At 48.8% G+C, this 23,753-nt stretch overlaps 1 protein-coding gene across 1 annotated transcript in view; it reads left to right on the top strand.

Annotated features, from left to right (window-relative positions):
- The window catches only part of NID1 (nidogen 1), a 78,485-nt gene that overhangs the window by 37,318 nt on the left and 17,414 nt on the right, over positions 1–23,753 (top strand). The window contains exons 10-13 of the mRNA XM_070055550.2: positions 5,708–5,833; positions 8,394–8,543; positions 9,474–9,596; positions 22,355–22,582. Of these exons, the coding sequence (XP_069911651.2) occupies positions 5,708–5,833; positions 8,394–8,543; positions 9,474–9,596; positions 22,355–22,582 (627 nt within the window). The remainder of the gene's footprint in view (positions 1–5,707; positions 5,834–8,393; positions 8,544–9,473; positions 9,597–22,354; positions 22,583–23,753) is intronic.

The raw sequence follows: 23,753 nt of genomic DNA, 5'->3' as shown, positions 1-23,753 counted from the left end.
TGGCTTGTTTCATGTAACATAATGTCGTCAAGGCCCCCCCTCCACCGTGTTTTTGTGTGTCTTGGAATTTTCTTTGCTTTGTGAGGTTGAATGATATTCCATTATATGTATTTGCTACATTTTGTTCATCCATCCATCCATCAATGGCCATGTGGGTGGTTTCCATTTTTTGACTGTTGCAAATATTACTGTTAGAAATGTGGGCATGCAAATATCTGTTAAAGTGTCTGCTTTCAGCTCTTTTAAATATTTACCCAGAAGTGGGGTTCCTGGATCAAAGGGTTTAATTTCTTTTGTGGAACCACCATATTGTTTTCCAGACTACACCATATTATATTCCCACCACAGTGCACAAGGGTTCTAATTTCTCCATAACCTTGACATCTCTTGTTATTTTCTTTTTTTTTAAAGGAAGATTTATTTATTTATCTGAAAGTCAGAGTAAAAGAGAGAGAGGAAAAGACACAGATCGAGATCTTCCATGCACTGGTTTACTCCCCAGCTAGCCACAACAGCCAGGTCTGGGCTAGGCCAAAGCCAAGATCCAGGAACTCCATCCTGGTCTCCCACATGGTGGAGGGCCCAAGCACTTGGGCCATCTTCTGCTTCCTTCCCACGCGCATTATCAGAGAGCTGGATAGGAAGCAGAACAGCCAGGACCCCAGCCGGCTCTCTGATATGGGCTGCCGGCATCCATCACAAGCAGCAGCTTCATCCGCTGCACCACAACCCCAGCCCCGCTTGCTAGTTTCTGGTTTTTGTTTTCATTCTTACAGTGGCCACCCTAAGAGATGTAAAGTTGACTGCTCTTTTTACATATGGGAAAACAGGTTCATTAAGGTGAACCACAGGTTAGTTACATTTGAACTCAAGTCTCTGATTCAAGCCTTGATATTACTCTGCTTTCTTCCTGCATTTATTTTTTATAATTTAATTTCAGATACTTCCATGGAGATGGGTTTCTCCTCTGCTCATTATCACATTTTAATCCACTACCAAAGGGCAGTTAGTCCATTGCCAAGGGTGAGGATGTGAAGGCCTTCCTTCAACCAGCACTACCTTATCTGCACCAGAGGGCTCGCTAATGAGCATTAGGAATGCTAGAAGTGGGTGTCCCTGCTGGAATGAGGAGTAAACCCATATGTTGTTGGTCGGAACGATGGATGGCTCTCTACACCCTTGCTTGAGTAAAGTGAAAGAACCTGGCAGACCCAGTAGCCTCAGAATTGGGGCATAATGTCCTGGTCTGCAATCCATCACTCCCAACTAATGGTGCATTTGAAGCGCTGATTGAACATGAAAGGTCCTGACAGATCCTGCTTGCAAGGAATCGTGCTGTCCTGTAAGATACTTACTGGGTTGCCTGAAATGTTGGAGGGTGGGGACTTGTGCTTACAGACAAAGGTTGTGTGCTTATTGACCAGGTTGCTGATAACTTTGTGCATGTGGTAGGAATTAACCTGAGGCTCAGGGAAGAGACATTGTCCCTACTCACCTGTATCATCAGCTTCCCAGTATTTCTCCAGAGAGCCAGACAGTCTTCAGTGGCTGAAGTGACTCAGACCAGTTTGGAGCAGCTTGACACAGTGTGTATGTGTGTGTGTGTGTGTACACAAGTGGAACCTGCCCAGGCTGTGAAGATGGTGACAGACATCATTCTGGAGAGGGGCTGCTTCACTTAGACTTATCACCCCTGCTTCAACTTGATGGGCCACCTGAATACTGATAAAGTATGGAGATGCCCCAACCTGCCCCTGTTGAAACATGCCCTTTGGACTGATTCTGCTTTGGTCTCTGAGCATGCCAGTGTGAGAGTACTTCATAGAGGGAGTGCTTCATTTCAGAAAGCACAACTGGCCAGGCTTTTAGGTAATCTGTTGTTGTCGTGGAAAATCCCTGGATGTCCTTTCCCAGGGACACAGGTGGTCGCATGTGGACTTGCTTTTGTCCTGGGGTTAGTGACTGTTCTGGCGTGTTAGCTCTGTGGAATGTGTGGATGTCCCAGTCAGCCTACTCATTGTTCTTGGCCACTGGTACGTGCCTCAAAGTGTTAATGCATTGAGACATGAGGCTTTTAATAGGAAGTTGCATTAAGCAGACCACTTCATGTGTTCTTTTGACTGGGAAAGTATCTTATAGGAGAATGAGGATGAGTCTTTTTTAATCATTGTATGTAGCACTGCTATAAGAACACATGGCATCCAAGACAGGGATAGCTTTGGATAGACATCTTCCGGAGAATCCCCAGGGTAGTTTGGAGCTGATGCTGAGTCGAGTCCCAGAGCTCTCTGACTCACTCTGTGGTACATGGTGGAATGGTTCCCATAGAACTGTCAGCTTGGAGTCTCTAGAGATGGTTTTGGTTAATTGAATCATTTCATTGAATAATTTTCTAGTTTGTAGAAGGCATTTAATGAGTCAATGATGAGAAGATCTTGGCCTTTGCATAAGGAGACAAATTGCAGGACTTAACAGTCATTGAAAATATGTGCAAAGTAGCCACTCTAGAAATAATAAAAAGGGAAGCAGTACTTACAAGAATACTCGAGGGTTTTCCAGCTGAATTAGGGAGTGATTATGTGAAAGGAAAACTCTTTCTAGAGAAGTTGACCAGTTGCTGGACAATAAGAATACTCATCTTTAAGCAGATACTGTGGTATGTTGTAAGAAAGTTATCACGGGTCCACTAAAGAAAAGGTTAAGGTCTTGGCCCCCGTTTCTAGGAGACGAGAGTTAAATCACACATGAGGAAGAATTTCCAAACTGCAAATACTGTGTGATACTAGTGGGGAGTTTCTAGGGTCTTGTTCCTAAAGAAAGGTGTCAACCATGAGGCGGGTGTTTGGCCTGGCAGGTAAGTTTCTGGTTGAGTGCCCACATCCATATCAGGGTGTCTGGGTTCTGATTCCGGCTCTGGATCCTGACTCCAGCTTCCCACTAATGCAGACCCTGGGGTGTGGTGGTGATGGTCTGGTGCTCCGAGTAATTGAGTTCCTGTCACCCACATTGGACATCTGGATTGAGTCTCTGGATCCTGGATTCAACCTCATACAGCCCTGACTATGTGGGCATTTGGGAAGTTAGCCAGTGGATGGGTGCTCTGTCTGTCTTCCTATTGAATAAATAACAATTTTTAAAAGGGTATCTGCCAGGATAACTTCTGTGCATTGGCCTTCATGGAGGTGGAGGTGGTGCTCAGGAGCCATCCACTCCCTCATCCCATTGACCTTGAGCTCTGACTCACCCGTGGTTGTTGATGTCAGACATAAGAGTGCTATCACCTTAGAAGCTTTCTTGTAACCCTTGACTTGTCTTTCTGTCCAAGTTCCCAGGGCAGAGTGGAGCTTAGACGTGTTTCCCTGGTGATGGTAAGCCTGCTGCTCTGAGCTCTTGGTTCTGGCAGTTGTGTCTAGGCCATCAAGCCCTGCAGTCTGTGTAACATGTGTAGCCATCCGTGCGGGGACATCCTCTGAAGAGTTGCAGTGCAGAGACAGCAGGCACAGGAATGATCTTTCTTCTCCTGTGTTGTTGCTGTTCATAGCTGGCAGATGGAGCTGGAAAGTCCACACTTGGTGGACAATCCCCTCATTCCCACCCTCATCTCTAGCTTGTGCCTGAGGCTGCTTTGGGATGGCTTGGTTCTAGAACATTCCAGTGGTGCCAGTTTGAGATCTTGTGTCTGAAACCCTTGGTGTGCTCTCGCTCGCTCTCTCTCTGTTTCCAGTATAATTTCAAAAAGATGAGTACCATTTAGTTTGGGTTTTTGCCTGGTTACAGAACAAACTGTGGTGCTGATGTGGCAAGAATGCTTGTCTTGTGCTATGTCACCCAAGAAGACAGCAAGGCGCTTGTTTCACCCATGAAGTGAGTGGCTTGACTGGCCATGGAGGTGGACACATAAGGCTTTGTTTCTCCCGACTGTCAGGGAGAGGACTGATGGCGGGGTGGGGGGGAGTTGTATGATCTCAGCCATTATAAAATCCTCTGCACAGAACCTCAGAGTTTAGAAATGCCAGCAGGAGCTATGTATACTCTGAGGTTGGGATGGAAGAGACCTGTATAGGTAACTGTTCATGTCAACCTGTCAGCAGACAGGAAACCAGAGTAATGACAGGCCAGCTCCACGTCTTGACTGGTTCATTCAGCCTTTCAGCAGCAGCAGCCACAGACCAACCCTCAAAGTCTGATTGTCATCTGAGGGCCGTGTTCCCTGAATCAGCCAAAGCCATCACCGTGGCTGGGGTGTAGGAGGGATCCCTAATCATTGTCATTACCGCTATGTGTCTGGAACACGCCAGGTGATCTGTTTTCTGGAATCCTCAGAGGGACCCTCAAGATGAGGACTATTGTGCTTGTTTGCCAATGGAGAAACTGAGGCAGGGTGTCTAGGTAGCTTGCCCAAGACTGAAGTTAGTACCTATAGGAGGGAAGATTTGTACCTAGCTGTGTCCGACACTGAGGCATAGGTTTTGCTCTGCAGTACCTGTGGTGATCCTTGTAGTGTTCTCCTGTGAAGGACATCCTCTTACTAGTTAGTTCATTCACCATCTAACAGATTAACAGATCCCTTTGAGGGCATTAAGCTCAAGATAACATTCAGAAATCCCATTGGGCTTTAAGTGGGCAACTTTTGTTGGTGACTGTAGTTAGAGAAAAGTACTCTTTTCAAACAATCGCATATTTAAATATGCTCTCAAGTTTAGAAACCTTATTCGCTGTCCAGACACCGTCTCCATGTCCTTCCCACACAGTTTGCCACACTGATGAGTGACTCATTTTCCTGGACCCCAGCCTCAGCAGCGACCTCCAGGAGAGGGAGGGGAAAAAGCAACCTTTACTCAGAAAAAGCGCCTGGGGTTCACTCCCTAATGTGGGGCCTGTGCACACACATGCATGCATGTGCACACACAAACACACACACACACATCTTTATTTCCACTTCCTTTTGGACAGAAAAAAATTTGTCTGAATATTCATCTATTGAGGCCATGGTGTAGTAGGTAAAGCTGCTGCCTGCAGCACCAGCATCCCTGTTGGGCTTCAGTTTGAGTCCTGGCCGTTGCACTTCCAAACCAGCACCCTGCTAACATGCCTGGGAAAGCATTGGAGATGGCTCAAGTGCTTGGGCCGCAGCACCCACATGGGAGACCTGGAAGAAGCTCTGGACTCCTGGCTTCAGCCTGGCCCAACCCTGGCCTTTGTGGTCATTTGGGGAATGAACCAGCAGATGGAAGACCTCTCTCTCTGCCTCTACCTTCGTCTGTAACTCTGCTTGTCAAATAAAAATAAAAATAAAAATAAATCTTTAAAAAATTAATCTATCTCAGGGTTTTTTTTTATTATTATTTGAGAGGTAGAGTTATAGACAGTATGAGAGATAGACACAAAAAAAAAGATCTTCCTTTCATTGGTTCACCCCCAAATGGCCGCTATGGCCAGTGCTGCACTGATCTGAAGCCAGGAGCCAGGAGCTTCCTCCTGGTCTCCCATGCGGGTGCAGAGCCCAAGCACTTGGGCCATCCTGCACTGCTCTCCCAGGCCACAGCAGAGAGTTGGCCTGGAAGAGGGGCAACCGGGACTAGAACCCAGAGTTCCTATGGGATGCCGTTGCCGCAGGTGGAGGATTAACCAAGTGAGCCACGGCACCAGCCCCTGAAGAAGATTTTTTAAAAAGCTTGCATTTGAAGAATTTTTTTCTTTTCTGCAGATATTGATGAATGCGTAGAGCAGCCGTCAGTGTGTGGCAGCCACGCTCTCTGCAACAACCACCCAGGCACCTTCCGCTGCGAGTGTGTGGAGGGCTACCGGTTTTCCGACCAGGGAACGTGTGTGGGTAAGTTCCCCAAGTAACTTGTCAAAACATCTGTTCCTGTGCAGGAGGTCACCCCCTAGGAAATAAAAGTTGTCCCAGGTGATGATCCTGCCTGAGACGCAAGGGTCCCAATGTGCCATCAAGAAGGGCAGCTCACAAAGGCGAATCAGACTGAGCCCTGCCCTCAACAACCTGGGAGCCACAGCTACCAGCAGTAGGCGGGGTCGTCTAGACCAGGAGCCCCATCAGCCCACCTGCTACAAGCTTTTGTCTTATCCTTGTTTCTTTTTTAAAAAACATTTATTTATTTACAAGTCAGAGGTGCAGAAGAGACAGAGAGAGAGAGAGAGAGAGAGAGAGAGAGATCGATCTTGTATGTACTGTTTCACTCCCCACATGATCGCAACACCTGGGACTGGGCTATACTACAGCCAGACCTACGTACCTAGGCCATCTTCCAGGGCCTTCCCAGGTGCATTACAGGGCAGCTAGATGAGAAGAGGAGCAGCCAGGGCTGGAACTGAGCTCTGATATGGGATGCTGGGCATTGCAGGTGGTGGCTTAACCTGCTGAGCCACAGCAGCAGCCCTAACCTTCTTTCTTACAAACTTCTTGTGACTATTTCAGTATCCTTTCAGTCACTATCACCGTTAGAGGTTTCTTCTTGTTATTCACAGCCTTGGGATTCATGTCGAGGGACCATCTTCTAGGCACTTTTGTGTTACCACCTGTCATAGAGTGAATTGTACCTGAGTTACATGCAGAATTCCATTTGAGACCATTGTATGTATGGATTTTGTTTTACAACCCTAACTCCTTAGCCTTCTGGAAGTAATTGGATGCTATTCATTAGGCTGATGGTGCTTTTGGCCAGTGATGATTTGGGAGATGGTGCTGCTCATAGGCCAACCGCAGGAGCCAGGTTGTTTATATTTTTTTCTCTTTTTTTTTTCTGGCTTTGCTTTGCCTTGTTGGTTCTAAGAATTTTCAGTTCCAAGATTCTCAGAGATTTCCAGGTCTGGAGGGCCATGTGCTGAGTGGGCGTCTGCACTCCACATGCCTTCCCGATTGAAACCAGATTCCTCCTGTGCTGTGTCAGCAGGCATCCCCTGCCCCTTCTTGCTGCTTGCTGCACTCGGGAAACTTGCTCTTTGCTCTGTCTTAAAACCCAGGGGCCGAGGGGGCCGAGGGGGCCGAGGGGGCCGAGGTCCCAGGATGCGGCAGTGTCTCCAGGGCGGGAGGGAACAGGCCGTTCTCATACTTGGACTGTGACCCAAACATCTGTGCTCTCAGGGGGCCAGCTCCCTGTGCACAGAGTTGAGATTCCAGCTCTGTTGAAGTGACTTTCCTGTTTTGGGCTCCTTTTCTGTGTGTTTGGCCTCACTTCCTTCCCTGCTTCTTGAGGTGAAGGAGATTCCAGAGCTTACTTTTAACGGCAGCACTTACATCCCGTCTGGCTCAGCCTCGGTCAGCAGGCTCTTTGCTGCTGGAGCGGTGACGTGCACAGTCACAGAGATCCTGGGACAGGTGGGTGGGAGGCAGGTGACCTGGGTTTTGAGGTTGTGTCTCCGTCACGGGGGAGCTGCTTTGCAGACTGCCATATTTGGGCATTTTCCATAAACCTGGGACTTCCTCTTTTCTTGCAAAGCATGTTTTTGTGGAGGGAAGACAGGCTTCAGCTTGCCCATAAGTCCCTGTAACGTGAAGGCACAGATGCCTCCGAGTGGGCCCGGCCCTGATCCTGGCCTGATGTATGGGGCATGGTCCAACTTCGAATTTCACTTACCCGTCACTTGGGTGTCTTTGTTCAGTGTGCAACACTGTGCCCCAGCCCTTATGTCATGGCGAGAAGAGGGCCAGGCTTAAGCAAAAGGCTGTGGTACACACCACACCGGGCTTTGCCTCCCCCAGTGCTCTGCTCTCCCTCCTCTGTGGGTCAGGAAAAGCCATGGAAAGTATTCAGTGCGGGCCTAGTTTTAGAATTTCGGGTACCCAGAGGCTGTGTGAAAGCACCCGAGCTCCTGTGCCCTGCCCTTTTCTTCTCCTCGTGAGTAACTTCCTTGCCTTGATTTGTCTTTCTTCCTCGTGAAGCCTCCTTCCTTGGCTTCTGTTGCCTCATTTCCCAGCCTCCACCTGCCCACGTGGGTCTCCCAGGGACTGTGTCAGGGGGACAGTAGCATCTCCAGGCTGGCCACCCCTCATCTGATCGTTCCAGGTCAGAGCACAGTTCTTTTCCAGGGTTCAGAAATGAAGGAACCAGGAAAGCAAAACCCCAACTGACCATCTTTTGATTCCTGGCTTTGTCTCTTCTCTAAGACTTCCCCTTCGTTCATCCTGCAGTGCCCATTAGTTGAATGGGCAGGGTCAGATTTGCAGGGAGCCTGCAGGTTAGGAGCCTTGAGGGAAGTGGAGCTGCACATGTTGGAGAAACCTGAAGAGGTACCTGGAGGTCTGGGGTCTGGGCAGATCCCCCTTTACAAAGCCCCACTGGACAAAACCATTGGTGTGGAGGGAGTTTGGAAGAGCAGTGGGCCCACTCAGGGACCTGTTCTAACACTGTGCATCAACTTTTGTTCCGAAGCTATCATGGACCAGCGTCCCATCAATTACTGTGTGACTGGCCTCCACGACTGTGACATACCCCAGCGGGCTCAGTGTGTCTACACAGGAGGCTCCTCTTACACCTGTTCCTGCCTGCCGGGCTTCTCTGGGGATGGCCGAGCCTGCCAAGGTGCGTGGTTGCTGTGTAGCTGTTCCCTGGGTGGTACTTACTGTGTGCAAGTTACCAACTCACCCTCGAATGCAAGAGAGACTTATTCAGTCGACTGCATTGGGCAGATGGGCTGCTTGAATGATGCCTTTTCTTCTGGGGGGCTGTACTGGTTGGTGTAGACATTAAGCCTTCCCCCGACTACTGTTTTATTCTGTGTGACTTGCTCACCCAGCACAGTTAGACAGCTGTTCTCTGCTAGGAATGGAGGATGTTGTTTGAGTTTCACAAAAAGACAAACAGTGTTCACATGCACGGGGCTTAAAGTCCATCCTTTTATTTAATAAGATCTATATTTTATTCACTTGGCCTCCTCTAAGAGCAAAGTTCTCTTATTGAATAAATAAATGACTGCCAATTATTGGTTGTCAGGGTGCTCTTAAATGTAACTTCAGGTAAGACAACAAATGAACATAGTACATGGGTGTCTGGGTTTGTAGAATTACTTAGCAGTATACCATAAAAGTTTTCTGAAAGTTCCAGACTTCATTAGTAGACCATTTCTAATATACTTTCTCTTCATTATTGAACATGTGGATTCTCTCATCACTGAAATTTTGCTGTCAAGCACTAAATAATATGTCTCTAAACACTAAGCCATTTTCTAAGCTCATTAATGATGGCAAGGATCATTTTATAATGGAAAGGAATCCTTTCTTCCTTTTTGCAAGCTTGATTCTTCATGAAATTGTAAATGTCAATGTGTTTGTAAATGCACTGGATAGAATTGGGGATTTATTGTTTTGAAAATTCTTGTTCAGTAAGCTGTAAGTCACTGCTCCCCCGTCAAAAGCAAGTTCACATAGATTTGAGCAAGTGACTTAAATTCTTGTGCAAACTACTAATTCTGAAAGAGTCTCATCATCCCTGGGCCCGGTGGCTGTTTTACAGATGTGGATGAATGCCAGCCGAGCCGATGCCACCCTGATGCCTTCTGCTACAACACCCCAGGATCCTTCACGTGCCAGTGCAAACCTGGCTACCAGGGAGACGGCTTCCGTTGTATACCTGGAGGTACGGCGATGGGGTGTGTGGCATTGCTGGCTCATTGCTGTCTCCATGAGTACCAAGTACAAGGCTCTGGTAGAGAAGCGGAGGTACAGAGTAGGTGTTTGCACACAGCATCTAAGGTTCAAGAGGTGAATCCTCTGGTTTCTCTTCAGGTCGTATAAATCTTTTGCCTTTTACTAAAGGATGTAGAGGTGAACGATCAGAGAATGGGCTGGTGCTGCCCACATGGGCCCTACATGTGCTGGCAGCCTGGGGGCTGATCATCCATATAACTTGAGCCAGCAGTGCAGGGTAAGACCTGGGCTGTGTGTCAGGTTCCCCAGAGAGACAGAACCATGAGGTTCTGTCACACATGAAGACACATATGATTGCATATACATGCATGTGTGTGCATATGCATATATATGTGTGTATATATGTGAGCATAAAGAGATTCATGGTAAGATTAGCTCATATCGTTATGGAGGCTTACAGTTCCCAGTGTCTGCATTCAGCAAGCAGAAGACCCAAAAAAACTGATGGTTTCAAGAGGGCTCAGAACCAGGAGAGCTCACGGTGTAGTCCAGTCTGAAGCTGGCAGGCTTGAGAACCGGGAAAAGCTGATGTTTAAGAAAAAGGGAAAAGAAAGGATGGTCTAGAGGTGTCAAGAGGAATCCTGCCTTTCACTCAGGGCAAGGTCAGTGTTTTTGTTCTGCTCGGGCCTTCCACTGGTTGGATGAGGCCCACCGCACAAGGGAGGCCCATGGTACAAGGGAGGCCCATCTGCTCAACTGAGTCTGTCAAGTAAAATGTTCATCTCATCCCAGACACCCTCGGAGAAGCACCTAGAAGAATAGTTGACCAAACAGCTGGGCCCTCTGTAGCCATCCCAAGTTGACACATAGCCAGCACAGGTTCCTTTGTGTCCGGGGCGTGTGGGGTGTGGGGTGTGGGGTGTGGGGTGTGGGGATGTAGGCTGAGGCCTCCGTAGGATGGTCTGCATTGATCTGTGTGGCTTCTCGGGTTGCTGCTGCTCTGAGACCCGAGCAGCATCTTGTTAGAGCGTGAGGATCATGACAGCTCCAGTCCACTACCTGGCCTGAGTCGGGGAACTCGGGAAGCACCCAGCCAGTGCTGTGGGATCAATGCACACCCCCAGCTGCCCTTTGTGAGGCTCCTGCTGTGTGCTCCTGACAGATGCTGTTTCACATAAGGCTCATAGCTGTCTTTTGAAGTAAGTACAATTACTCTCTCAAATCACAGAGGATGCTGAAATGGAAAAAGAGAAAGGTGTAACCAAGGTCACCCAGGGAGTCGCTGCCAGAACTGAGATTGAAATCCAGCCTGCTGGATTGAGTCCAAATCCACATTCAGACTTCTCAACCACACACAGTGTTCTGACATGAGATTGCAGATGTACTTGACACATCAGACTGGAGTTTGCCTGTTGTATTTATTTTTAATGACTGCTACTGTGCTGGTCAGATACATTCATGCCACTAAAAATGTTTTCAGTAAGAGATAAGTGGGATTTTCATCTCCCCACATTCTAAAGCGGTTAATTATTGCTTAGATGTCCATCCATATCACTGGTCTGTGATGGAGTCTGTGGCTGTGGTGGGGCTCACAGCTGTTAATAGTTGTTGAAGAAATAAGTGAGCACACCTGTTTCCATTCCCACCAACAGTTCATGGAAGTATTTATTTATCCACATTCTCCCTAGGTCTAGTTTTTAGGAGAAAATATCAGATTCAAGTCTGAACTTTGATATATCACACTGCATGTTGCTGATCTGCTTTGAACAAGAGTCAGCAAACTGCAGACCCTGAGCCAAATCTGGCCCATGGTTTGTTTTTGTAAATAAAGTTTTATTGGAACACAGCCATCTGTATAATGTATGGCTGCTTTCTTGTTACAGAGGCAGGGTTCGGCGCTTGTCCCAGAGACTATGAAGCCTGCAAAGCTTACAAAGTCTGCATAGCCTCCTGGCTGGTTCCTGACAGAAGTGTGCTGACTCCTTGGCTTAGAGGGGCCAGATGGGGCCAGCCTTTTTGATCCTGAAACTATGGGTCATGACCACGGTATTGCTCATAGATTTTGATAGGCAGATTCCATAAAGACCAGTTCGTGATCATTTGAGTCAAGGCATTCCAGCAGCTATTAAAAATGACTAGCATTCATTATTTCCTTAGGCTTGCTTCACATCTCCAGTTCAAAGGGAAGCAGATGTTTCATTTTCTGAGTTTTGTTTTTTTTACCCTGACTCCTTGTCCCCTTGTTAAGGCTCTGTTGACTAAACAGAAACAAATCCAGACCTGTAGACTGGGTTATAAAGATGGGCCAAGGATAAATCCAACAAGAGCTGTTTGCCAGAATTGTTTATGTATTTGGTCGTGTCCCTTAAGAAATTCCTTATCTAGTTATAAACTCAAGAAATGGCTAAGAACACTCATTGAGTGCAGTTTGCAATAGCAGAAAGTCTCAATGGCTGTCAGCAGGAGGAGTGCACAGAGGACTTAGGGCAGAATCCATGCCATGAAACAGCATCCAGCAGCTAGAACAAATGAACTCAAGTTAATGGATAAACCTCAAAACCATATGTTGTTGGGGGGCAGGGGCTACAAAAAGATCTGTACAGTATGATTCCATGTGTAGAAAGTACAAACCAGAATGAAAATAAACCTGTGCATAAACATGCAAAAGAAAACAAAAAATGCATGTATGAGAATGAGAACGAACTTCAGGATAGAGGTTATGTCTGTTAAAAGGGACAGTTGGGAGTGGGGTGGGCTATGTCTTAGTGTGTTTGGGCTGCTGTAACACCTTAGCCTGAGTAATTTATAAACCACAGGAATCTGTTCTCACAGTTCCAAGGCTGAGAAGTCCAAGATCAAGGTGCTGGCAAATTCAGTGCATGGTGAGGGCCCACTTCCAGGTCCACAGGTGGCCAGAGGGGCTCACGTGGCAGAACGGGTGAGAGTCTCTCTGAGGCCTCTTTCATAAGGGCACGAATTCCATTCATGAGGACTCTGCCTCCATGACCTAATCACCTCCCAAAGGCTCCAGCAGAAATGCATGGGGGACACAGATATTCAAACCGTAGCCCTGGGGCTACATTGGCATTATTTTTCAGCTGAATATAATGTACAGATTTTAATTATATTCTAAATGTTGTATGACTAAAATATTGTGTGAAATATTCCAGAGAGAAAAATAATGTGTAGTGTCATGTGGGCTCCTGGTGCTATACATAATGAAAGCCAGGGGTCCAACAGCACCTGTTGGTACCTACCCTGTAGAGAAGGCCCAGTTTCCAAAAAAACTGAATGGAAACTTAAAGGTCAGTCCACCAAGATCCTGGCTGCTGCAGTGTTGACTGATGACAGAACAGAAGAAATAACACTTGGTTCCCCTCTCTCCTTCTGCACTCTTCCCCACAGCCCAGGTAGGGGTTGTGAAACCAGCTTAGTGGATCACACTCATCACTTCCTTCTGAATCGAGTGAATGAAAACAATAACCTAGAAAATACCAGCACATAGAGTATGTGCAGTAGGGTCGAGCGTTGTTTCATTAAACAATACTCATATGTATGCTGGTGCATGTGCATGGGTGACTACGTGTGTGTGTGTACTGAGATGCCAAGTAAAATGTGTTTCTTTTCCTGAGTCATGGTTAGTAAGGTTGAAAGCCACCATATTGGTTACCTATTGTTGTATAGCAAGTATAGGTTGAATATACCTAGTCCAGAAATATGAAATTATCCAAAACCCCAAATTTTTTGAGTGCCACTTTGTTAGCAAAATTTTAGACTTTTGGAGCATTTCAGATTTTCAAGTTAAGAATGCTTGACCAGTAGTTTAGACAAATATCCGCAAGTTCAAAATCTGAAACAGTTCTGGTTCCAAACATTTCAGATAAGGAACACTCAGTCCATATCCCTAAACTAGCCACTTAAGACCATAAGCATTTATTATCTCACTGTTTCTGGAGGTCAGGAATTTAGGAGCTGCTCTCCCGGGCTGTCCTGGCTCAGAGCCTCCTATGAGGTCACTGTCAAGATGTTATACAGGCTGTGGCCTTCTCTGGTGGCAGAGAAACGTCCCCGCTGCAGGCCCCATGTGGTTGCTGGCTGTCCTCAGTGTGTCACAACATGGATCTCTTCAAGGCCTGAGAGCTGGCTTCTTCCCCAACAAGTGATGGCAGGGAGGGGGCTGGAGAGCTGAGCCCAAGAAGGAAGCCACAGTCTTTTATATCCTGCTCTGAGTAGGGACATCTATCACTTCCGCTGATCCTCTTAGTGTCAAGCCAGACCTCTTAACAGCGTAGACGGAGCTACCCAAGGGTGTGAATTCCAGGAGGTGGGGAGAAAGGGGCCCACCTTGGAGGGTGACCAGCCCAGCTGCTGACCTGCCTGGACAACACCAGGAATGACTACTGCCTAGAGTTTTGTAACAAAGGGCGTTTGCTAGTGGTCTTCAAAAGTCCTGGCTGGAGGTGTAAGCCCTGTCATTAAGGGCAGGCTCCAAGCCTGTGGCTGCTCCCTCGCGTCTCTCAACCCCTGGCACCAGTGTGTTTCCCAGCATACTCCCAACGGTGCACACCACACATTGTAGAGAGAAGGCAAATGGAAGAGTTCAGAGAGCAGCACTGCAAGGAGAGAGGGAAGCGTGCAGGGTAACACAACCTGGAGAGGCAACAGGGGATGATTCAGTACACAGGCTTTTGTTTAGTAGCCTTCTGTGGCTTGTTTTATGGTTCATGTTTCAAGCAAACCCCAAGTGAAGAAGCCAGGATTTCCTAGTCCAAGCTGAAAGGGGCTCTGGAAATGCTGTAATTCATCTTTTCATTGTATAAACCAGGATTGGGAGGCCTGAATAATTTCTTAGCTTACAAAAAGCTTGCTTGAATTTTTTATATAAAAAGGCTTTTTCATAGCAGTTTTTCTCAAAATATAGTCATATCCAGACCTTGAAGAAACAGTTAAGATCCCTGGAGTTTATGCAAGTTATTTTGATTATAGATAAAAAGCCCAGTATCAACTCTCTTTTCTTTTTCAAAAAGATTTATTTATTTGTTTGAAAGGCAGAGTTACAGAGAAAGAGATCTTCATCTGTTGGTTCACTCCCCAGATAACCCACAATAGCTGGGGCTGAGCCAGGTTGAAGCTGAGGGCCAGGAGCTTTGTCAGGATCTCCCATGTGGGTGGCAGAGGCCTAAACATCTGGGCCATCTTTCATGGCTTCCCAGGCACATTATCAGGGAGCCGGATCAAAAGTGGAGCAGCCAGGACTTGAATACGATGATGGCATCATGGGCTGTGGTTTAACCGCTGACCCCTCAACTACTTTTCTAAGAGCAAAAGAGGTGTACACATTAAATGCAATTACAGATGATAAATTTCCAGTCAGCAGTAATTTACTGGGTGGATTGCTGTTTGAGATGAAATTGTCACTCCTGCTCTTGGCTCCTGTCCTGGGCGGGCACCTTTCTGTCTTTGCTGGTGATTCCAATTAACCTGCGTAAGAAGCTGTGATACTGCTCACCCAAAAGATAAATCAAAGTGAATCTTCAGGCAGAGGTTTGACACAGCCATTAAAACAACAGTTTGCAGTGGGGGCAGGAGGGCAGCTCCATGGCACAGTAGGTTAATCCGCCTGCAGTGTCGGCATCCCATATGGGTGCCAGTTCTAGTCCTGGCTGTCCCTCTTCCAATCCAGCTTTCTGTCGTGCCCTGGTAAATCAATGGAGGATGGCCCAAGTGCTTGGGCCCCTGCACCCGCGTGGGAGAACTGGAAGAAGTTCCTGGCTCCTGGCTTCGGATCAGCACAGCTCTGGCCGTTGCGGTCATCTGGGGAGTGAACCAACACAAGGAAGGCCTCTCTGTCTCTCCCTCTCAGTGGCTGTAACTCTACCTCTCAAATAAATAAAATCTTAAACACTTGGGGTGCCTGTATCCTATATTGGAGTGCTTGAGTTTGAGTCTTGGCTCCACTTCGGATTCCAGCTTCCTGTTGCTGTACACCCTGGAAGGCAGCAGGTTGTGGTGCAAGTAATCGGATCCCTGCTACCCATCTGGGGGCCCCAGTGTGAGTTCGGGGCTCCTGGCTTCAGCCTGGCCCAGCTCCAGCTGTGGCAGGCATTTGGGGAATGAGTGAGTGAATGGCCGATCTCTTTCTGTTTCTCTCCCTTTCAAGTAAAAATAATGAACATTCTCCTCAGTTGTGCACCCCTCTGTTGCTGGCCTCTCATCTCACTCCTTGATTTTGTAGTTTAATTCTTCATCAGAGGTATCTGAAATCGCTGCCTTCCATTTCTTTTCTCCGATTATTTTTTTCCCTACAGTTTTCTTATAAAATAACACATAGGTACAGAAAATCATGCAGAACACGTGGGTAGTTCAGGGAGTTATTCTGAAGTGACCCCCTTGTCCCCAGCACCCAGATCAAGAGTTAGAACTCTGCCACCTGCCCCAGAAGCCCCTCCAGGTGTTCTGCCCCCCCCCCCCATCGCCTGCTCCCTCTCCTCAGGGCAGCACAAACCTGACTTCTGTACTAATCAGTGCCCTGCACTTCTTAGGATTTTTCTCACACTCTCGAACATTCCTTGACACTGCAGGCTGAGTGCTGCCCACGTGTCTATCACTGGCTCCCTCCATCCATCCTTTTCCTTGCATTTGGTCTGCTCAAGGACACACACCTTTTGAGTCTTGTTTCCCAATTCTGGATTTGGCTGATCGTGTACTCCTGGTATAGTTGAGCGTGCTCCTCTGTCCTCTACATGGCCTGCCTGTGCCCTCTCTGACCACGGCCTCCCCCCTCCCTCCCTTGCATCTCTTGAACAGCCCCATTTCCAGGTGAGCAGGCTCCTCATTGGTCCTTGTGGTTCTGCCACGCCTTCCCTTACTAGAATTCCTCTCTTACTTAAACCCCAGGGACCACCTGTCACACAGCCACACAGCCGATCTTACCATGCCCTGAGTCTCCTGGCTTCGTTTCTCTGCTCCCCTAGCATCCTGTTTAGACCACTACCAGCCACTTCCCCTACTGTGCTCTCCTGCCCAGTGTCCTCATCTTTCCCATTAGCCTGTGACCTCGGGGACTCACCTGTGAGCGGGGCACCTGGCTGTCAACAGTAAATACTTTTATTTATTTATTTGACAGGTTAGGGTTATAGACAGTGAGAGAGAGAAAGACAGAGACAAAGGTCCTTCCTTCTGCTGGTCAACTCCTCAAATGGCCACTACGGCCAGTGCACTGTGCCGATCTGAAGCCAGGAGCCAGGTGCTTCCTCCTGGTCTCCCATGTGGGTGCAGGGCCCCAGCACTTGGGGCATCTTCCACTCCCTCCTGGGTCACAGTAGAGAGCTGGAAGGGAAGAGGAGCAGCTGGGACTAGAACCCGGCACCCACATGGGTTGCCAGTGCTGCAGGTGGAGGATCAACCAAGTGAGCCTTGGTGCCAGCCCCAACAGTAAATTCTTAACACAACAGAGAGGTGATTCAAGCTTCTTGGTGTGAAAAGTTTGCTGAATACAGTGATTCTTTAAAAAGGTTTATTTATTTGAAAAGCAGACTTAGAGGGAGAGAGAGAAATGTTCTATCCACTTGTTCACTCCCTAAATGGCTGCTACAGCCGGGGATGGGCCAGGCTGAAGCCAGGAGTCAAATTCCGTCTGTGTCTCCCACATGGGTGGCAGTGGTCCAAGCTCTCGGGCCTTCTGCCTCCTACCCAGGTGCAGTAGCAGGGGGCTGGATTGGAAGTGGAGCAGTCAGGACTCACTGGGGATGCTGGTGTTTCAGTTAGAGGCTTAATGTCAGGGGCACCACCATGTCAGCCCCTACATACAGTGATTTCAAAGCCTACAGCAGCAGGGTTTTGGAAGGGGGCTGGGGGGGAGCACTCTGGGACACAGGGATGAAGAAAGCTCAACAGTGCACTTTCAAATGGTGACAAAAGATTTGGCACTCACAAGCTACAGGGCTAACTGCTTTTCCTGGTGTTGCATGATCTTTTTTTTTTTTTTTTAATACTTTTATTGTAGCTGGTGCTGTTGTGCAGTAGGTTAATCCTCTGCCTGCAGTGCTGGCATCCCATATGGGCACTGGTTCTAGTCCTGGATGCTCCTCTTCCAGTCCAGCTCTCTGCTATGGACTGGGAAAGCAGTAGAAGATGGTCCAGGAGCTTGGGCCCCTGCACCACATGGGAGTCCTGGAAGAAGTTCCTGGCTTTGGATCAGCACAGCTCCAGCCATTGTGGCAGTTTGCAGAGCGAAGAAACAGAAGGAAGACCTTTCTCTCTGTCTCTTCCTCTCACTGTCTGTGACTCTCCCTCTCAAATTAATAGATAAAATCTTTTAAAAAATACTTTAATTTATTTGAGAGAGTTATATAGAGAGAGGTATCTTCCATCCATTGGTTCACTCCCCAAATGGCCTCAATAACCAGAGCTTAACTGATCTGAAGCCAGGCATCAGGAGATTCTTCTGGCTCTCCCACTTGGGTACAGGGGCCCAGGGACTTGAGCCATCCTTCACTGCTTCCCCAGGCACATTAGCAGAGAGCTGGATTGGAAGTGGACCACCGAGACTTGAACTGGCACCCATATGGGATGGTGGTACTGCAGGCTGGGGCTTTAACCTGCTGTGCCACAGTGCTGGCCCTTCCATGCCCTTTCTGTTTTCCACTCTTTGTCTGTGCTTTGCTCATTGCCAGCTCCCTGGACGTGCTGCTTCCTCCCCAATCCTGGAAGGCTGGGAGAAGCCTTGAAGAGCATTCTGCTACTAGAAGGATCTACTGTGTTTTCTACAAGTAGTAGTGTTTGTAACAAATCCCTGGGGACAGCAGGATCAAGACCATGTCAGGCTGCCAGTGTCTTCTTTACTTATGAACCTCGAGCCGGCGCCGTGGCTCAATAGGCTAATCCTCCACCTTGCGGCGCCGGCACACCGGGTTCTAGTCCCGGTTGGGGCGCCGGATTCTGTCCCGGCTGCCCCTCTTCCAGGCCAGCTCTCTGCTGTGGCCAGGGAGTGCAGTGGAGGATGGCCCAGGTGCTTGGGCCCTGCACCCCATGGGAGACCAGGAAAAGCACCTGGATCCTGGCTTCTGCCATCGGATCAGCGCGGTGCGCCGGCTGCAGCGGCGGCCATTGGAGGGTGAACCAACGGCAAAGGAAGACCTTTCTCTCTCTGTCTCTCTCTCTCACTGTCCACTCTGCCTGTCAAAAAAAAAAAAAAAAAAAGATTACTTATGAACCTCCACTCTTGGAAATGTGCTGTCGGGAACATTTGGCAGCTAATGAGATGAGGCTGTGAGCTGTGGGTCTCAATGCCAGCAGAGGCCAGGCGTCATCCGCCACACTGGCATTACTGCATGCAAAGATGTGTGCTGTGGAGGTGCTGAGAGCAGGTGTAGCCCTTGGGAGCAGCACAGCTCTGACTGTGCAGGAAGGTATTGGATAAACAGTGTCTCCCCATGAAAATTCCATTTTTAAAAAAAGAATTTATTTATTTGAGAGGTAGAGTTACAGAGAGGAAGAGAGAGGTCTTCCATCCGCTGGTTCACTCCACAAATGGCCGGAGCCAGGCCAATGCGAAGCCAGGAGTGAGGAGCTTCTTCTGGATCTCCCACAAGGGTACAGAGGCCCAAATACTTGTGCCATTTTCCACTGCCTTCCCAGGCCACAGGCAGAGAGCTGAATTGGAAGAGGAGCAGCCAGGACATGAACTGGCGCCTTGGGATGCTGGCACCACAGGCAGAGGCTTAGCCTTCCATGCTAAGCTTTCTGTGACACTTCCACTCTTAGGTAGCCCACAGGTCCTGCTGTTGCTTCAAGTCTTTTCTTCCCAGAGCGGCTCCACATTTCCTGACCACTCCTCCCCTCCCCGACTCCAGAGTGTATCCAAGACTGTAATAGCCATTATTTCACAGAACACAGACACAGCTTTAACCTGACGAGGGAGTGGAATGCAAATCTGGAGATCAAGAATGCGCTTTCTTCATAATTTCCCTCCCTCTCATTCCCTGGCCTTCACCTTGAGAAAAGTCATCCCAAACTTCCTGCCACTGGTCAGGTAAGTATCAGGTCTTCCTCCTGCAGCAGATCAGAGGCAATGAGTAAGAGGCAGCTTGCCAGAGTTATTTTATCAGCCAGAAGCAAGCCTAGGAAGTATGTCCATGTGAGTGTTACTCCAGCTCCCTGCCCCTCCATCCTCTGGGCCCTTGATGGAAAAATCCTCCATGGAGGCCTGGGGCCCTCAGCGGGAGGCTCCCCTGGGAGCCCCTGGGCTGCTCCCACTGCCTGCTGGCCAGGCTGAGGAACCATCCCAGGAATCCCACTGAGCTCATCACATCATCAGCTTTCCGTAAGCGTGCTTGAAATTCCATTTCCTGACTCAGAATTGAGGCTTCCTCCTTCTTTTTGTAAGTTCAAGATTACAGCACTTTACAAGTCCCACTGAAGAAATTCTAGATCCCTCAAGATTTTGTGTGTTGACCAAATACCACATGAACACAAAACAGTCAGCCACATAAAATGGAAGAATCTGTACTCTCTTAAAAGTGTGGCTTGGTCAACAATACACACAACACCAATCCTGTGTTTTAGCTGGAAATCAGCACTTTGTCCAGATGTTGATGAGAAGAAGTCCAGTCTGTGGGTCCACAGAAAATTGCAGTCAGTAGTTAAGGAAACGTGTGTGTATCATTGTTGGTGTCACAGGTTTAGTGCGGACAAGCTGTTACGGGCAATGGGAATGTGGAGACAGAGACTTGGGGCCAGGAGGGGCGGGGGCTGGACCAGAAATCCAAAGCTTGCCCTGTGGCCTCCGGGCCATCCTTCACTGCCTCTGAGCTTCAGTTTTCTCCTGTGGCTTTCAACCACTCATGTAGATCACATAGGATGACAATGACAACTCAGTGAAGTATGTAGGTGAATGGGGGTAGCTCCTATGGAAACTCTGTACCTCCAAACAAATGTAAGATTTTGAGGAAGTAAACAAGCCTTATGTCCAAGAGTGTATGAAAGTGACAGTTTTATTCTAACCAGATGGTTTATTCGTATCTTTGTTTGGCACTTCCATATATCAGATGTTTTGTTTTCATACTAGAAAAGCATTCCCAGATTTTCTTTGCCAGGTTCAACAAATATTTTTCCCTTACATGCTAACTGCTTCTAATCAAGGGAACCATTGTAGCAAGCAGGCCAACATGCAAATTGGCAACACAAAGGGTACTTTAAACAGTCATTGGCTTGCACCTGCTGAATGTCACTGTGCCTGGTGCAGGTGCCATCACAGATGAACACTTGAGTGCAGATAAAAGTCCACCAGTGTGCTTTGTGTTATCATGAATGCCTCAGTCCTCCAAGTAATTCTGTGAGACTCATTGGGTCAACCATCCCCATTCGAAGGGGAAAGAATCAATAAGCTTTCAAGTTTCAAGAGGGGCCAGTGCTGTGGCATAGCACCTGCAATATTGGCATCCCATATGGGCGCCAGTTCAAGTCCTGGCTGCTCCACTTCCGATCCAGCTCTCTGCTTGGACCTGGGGAAGCAGAAGTTGGCCCAAGTCCTGGGGCCCCTCACCTCATGAGAGACCTGGAAGAAGCTCCTGCCTCTTGGCTTCGGATAGGCGCAGCTCCAGCTATTGCGGCCAATTGAGGAGTGAACCAATAATGGAAGATCTCTCTTCTCTCTCTGCTTCTTCTCTGTGTAACTCTGACTTTCAAATAAATAAATATTTTTTAAAAAAGGTTTCAAGTTACAAAATTCTAAGGACTATGTAATATTGTGATACTACACATATTATTAACTAGTATATGCTAATATAGATTCACCCACAAGTATATTATATAACATAAATACAATCCCCCAACACAGCCAGTAGAGCCCTAGGTAAGGGATTGCCAGCTGTAATCGCCATAAGCAAACCTCTCTCTGCTTTGGTAAATTAGGTTTCATTGGAGCACAGCCACACTAGTTCATTTACATGTTCATTTACAGGTGCTTTCACACTACAACCACAGGGTTGGGTAGCTGCAGGCCCACAGAGCAAAATTATTCACTCTCCTACCTCTTAACAAGGAGTCCATGGAGTGCTGCCCTTGAGCTTTTTAACTATAATCTTGCAGTCAGGTGCAGCTAAGGAAGTGGCAGCCTCTGCTTTCCATGCCCTGAAGCCAAGTTCTGTGAGCAGCAGGGCCCTGAGCCTCTCTGTTCAGTCCTGCCCTGATTGGCAGTTGTGGGGTCATGTTTACTTGGGGCTTCCCCCAAGACTGTGAGCTGCTGGAGGGCAGGCCCTGCTCTTCCTGTGACCCAGCCCAGAGGTGCCCCTTGAGGGGAGGGTGGGGACAGTCTGCGTTGCCTGCTCAGAGCTGGGAATCTACTCAGGCAGGCAGGAAAGGGGTCCCCGGGATGCAGGCTGGCGGTTGACAGGTCTGGGGTAGTGGGAAGCAGCCAGTTACTGGGCCTGGCTTTCCTGTCGGGCTGACGGAGATGCACCAAAGCTGGATTGTGGTGATGCTCAGGGAACATCAAAACATTCAAAAATGCTTCATTTTATTGTTCTTCATGTCAGTTGTACCTCAAGATTTAAGATTTTTTTCCTAAAAAGAACTGCTTAGAAAAATATAATCTTGATGATTGAATCTATCATATAATCACAATGTTTTAAACTTTTTGAAATTAATGAAACAAACCCCATGGTGTTCAGGAAGCTTCCTGAGTTCCGTGTGGACACCCAGAACCCCAGCCCAAACCCACAGCCCTCCTTTGCTTGTCTCTGACAGAGCTGGAGAAGACCCGGTGCCAGCTGGAGCGAGAACACATTCTTGGAGCAGCAGGGGCAGCAGATGCACAGCGGCCCCGCCCACCAGGGCTGTTTGTCCCCGAGTGTGATGAGCACGGACACTACTCGCCTACCCAGTGCCACGGCAGCACGGGCTACTGCTGGTGCGTGGATCGCGACGGCCGTGAGGTGGAGGGCACGAGGACCAGACCCGGGATGAGGCCCCCATGTAAGTGGAGGGCGGGCTGTGCTTGGATTCATGCCCCAGCAGGGCCTCCGGAGCCGAATAACCAGTGCCTGTCCCCTTCCCTGACCCCCTTCTACCCTCTGCCCCTCTCCATCTTCTCACCTTCCCCTCCCTCTCCACGCACTGGCAAGTTCTGTCAGTCCTCAGTGCGACCTGCTGCACCGCCACTGTGATGTGGCAGGGAGCGGATGGTGCTCTGGTGAACACTGGTGGTCCCCCAGGTGAATGCTGGGATGCGCCACAGCAGGACAGGGTGGGGGTGGGGAGGCGAGCCCTTCCTTGGGTCTCTGCTTCCTCGGGGTAGGGGGGAGCTGATTCTCACCCTTGCAGCACTCGCCTCTTTCACAGTCAGGGCCCAGGGCCTTGAGGGGCTCTGGTGGATTTTCAAATCCAAGGCACAGACCACCACAAAGGTTGCTGTGCCTGCCTATAGCACTGGGAAGGCGCCATGCTGAGGGCTGGGGGCCCTGTCTGAGACCCTGCTGGGCTACGTGGCTGTGAATGAGGCTCCTCCAGCCTCAGCCTCAACAGCAGATAGGAACAAAATCATCCTGAGGCGCGCCCTCAGCTCTGAAATGCTGGTTCTGGCCCGGAAACTGGTCACTGTCACAGATGCCACAAGCAGACCTAACCAATCCTTGAGTCTCTGTTCTCAAATTACCTAATAATCATCATAGATGGACAACCTCCCCCACCCCCACATCAGCTGCTAAGAGACCGAGAAGTGGTTACTCACAGCCTTCACACAGCCAGTGTTAGCCGAGCGTCAGTGCTGTGGATACCCAGCGGACAGTCATAGTGCCAGCCCCTGAGGACGCTGAGGGACAGGCCTGCAGCCGGGGGCAGTGCAGGGCTTGTGCAGGGTGTTGGCTGGGGGGGGAGGGCGAGGGTACTTTCCAGAGCATGGAGCAGGGAGTGAGCTGCAGGCAGGGTGGAGGGAGTGAGGCTGTTGCTCCGGGCAGCAGAGCAGTGTCCGTGCTAAGCTGTGGACCTGGGTGTTGGTCCCGAGGACAGCAGGGAGCCCAGAAGGCTTTGGGAGGCTTTCGAGTGGTCATCAATGATGCGAAGCAGATTTCGGTTTTAGCGATATCACTGCTGGACAGCAGGAACTGGGATGCGGGCATAAGAGCCCTCAGCCTCTCTTGCCAGGCTT

This window comes from Oryctolagus cuniculus, chromosome 13 (assembly GCF_051225735.1).
Source record: "Oryctolagus cuniculus isolate XC-2025 breed Fujian yellow rabbit chromosome 13, ASM5122573v1, whole genome shotgun sequence".
In the NCBI taxonomy this organism is placed as follows: Eukaryota; Metazoa; Chordata; class Mammalia; order Lagomorpha; family Leporidae; genus Oryctolagus; species Oryctolagus cuniculus.
This window is presented reverse-complemented; position numbering and strand designations above follow the sequence as displayed.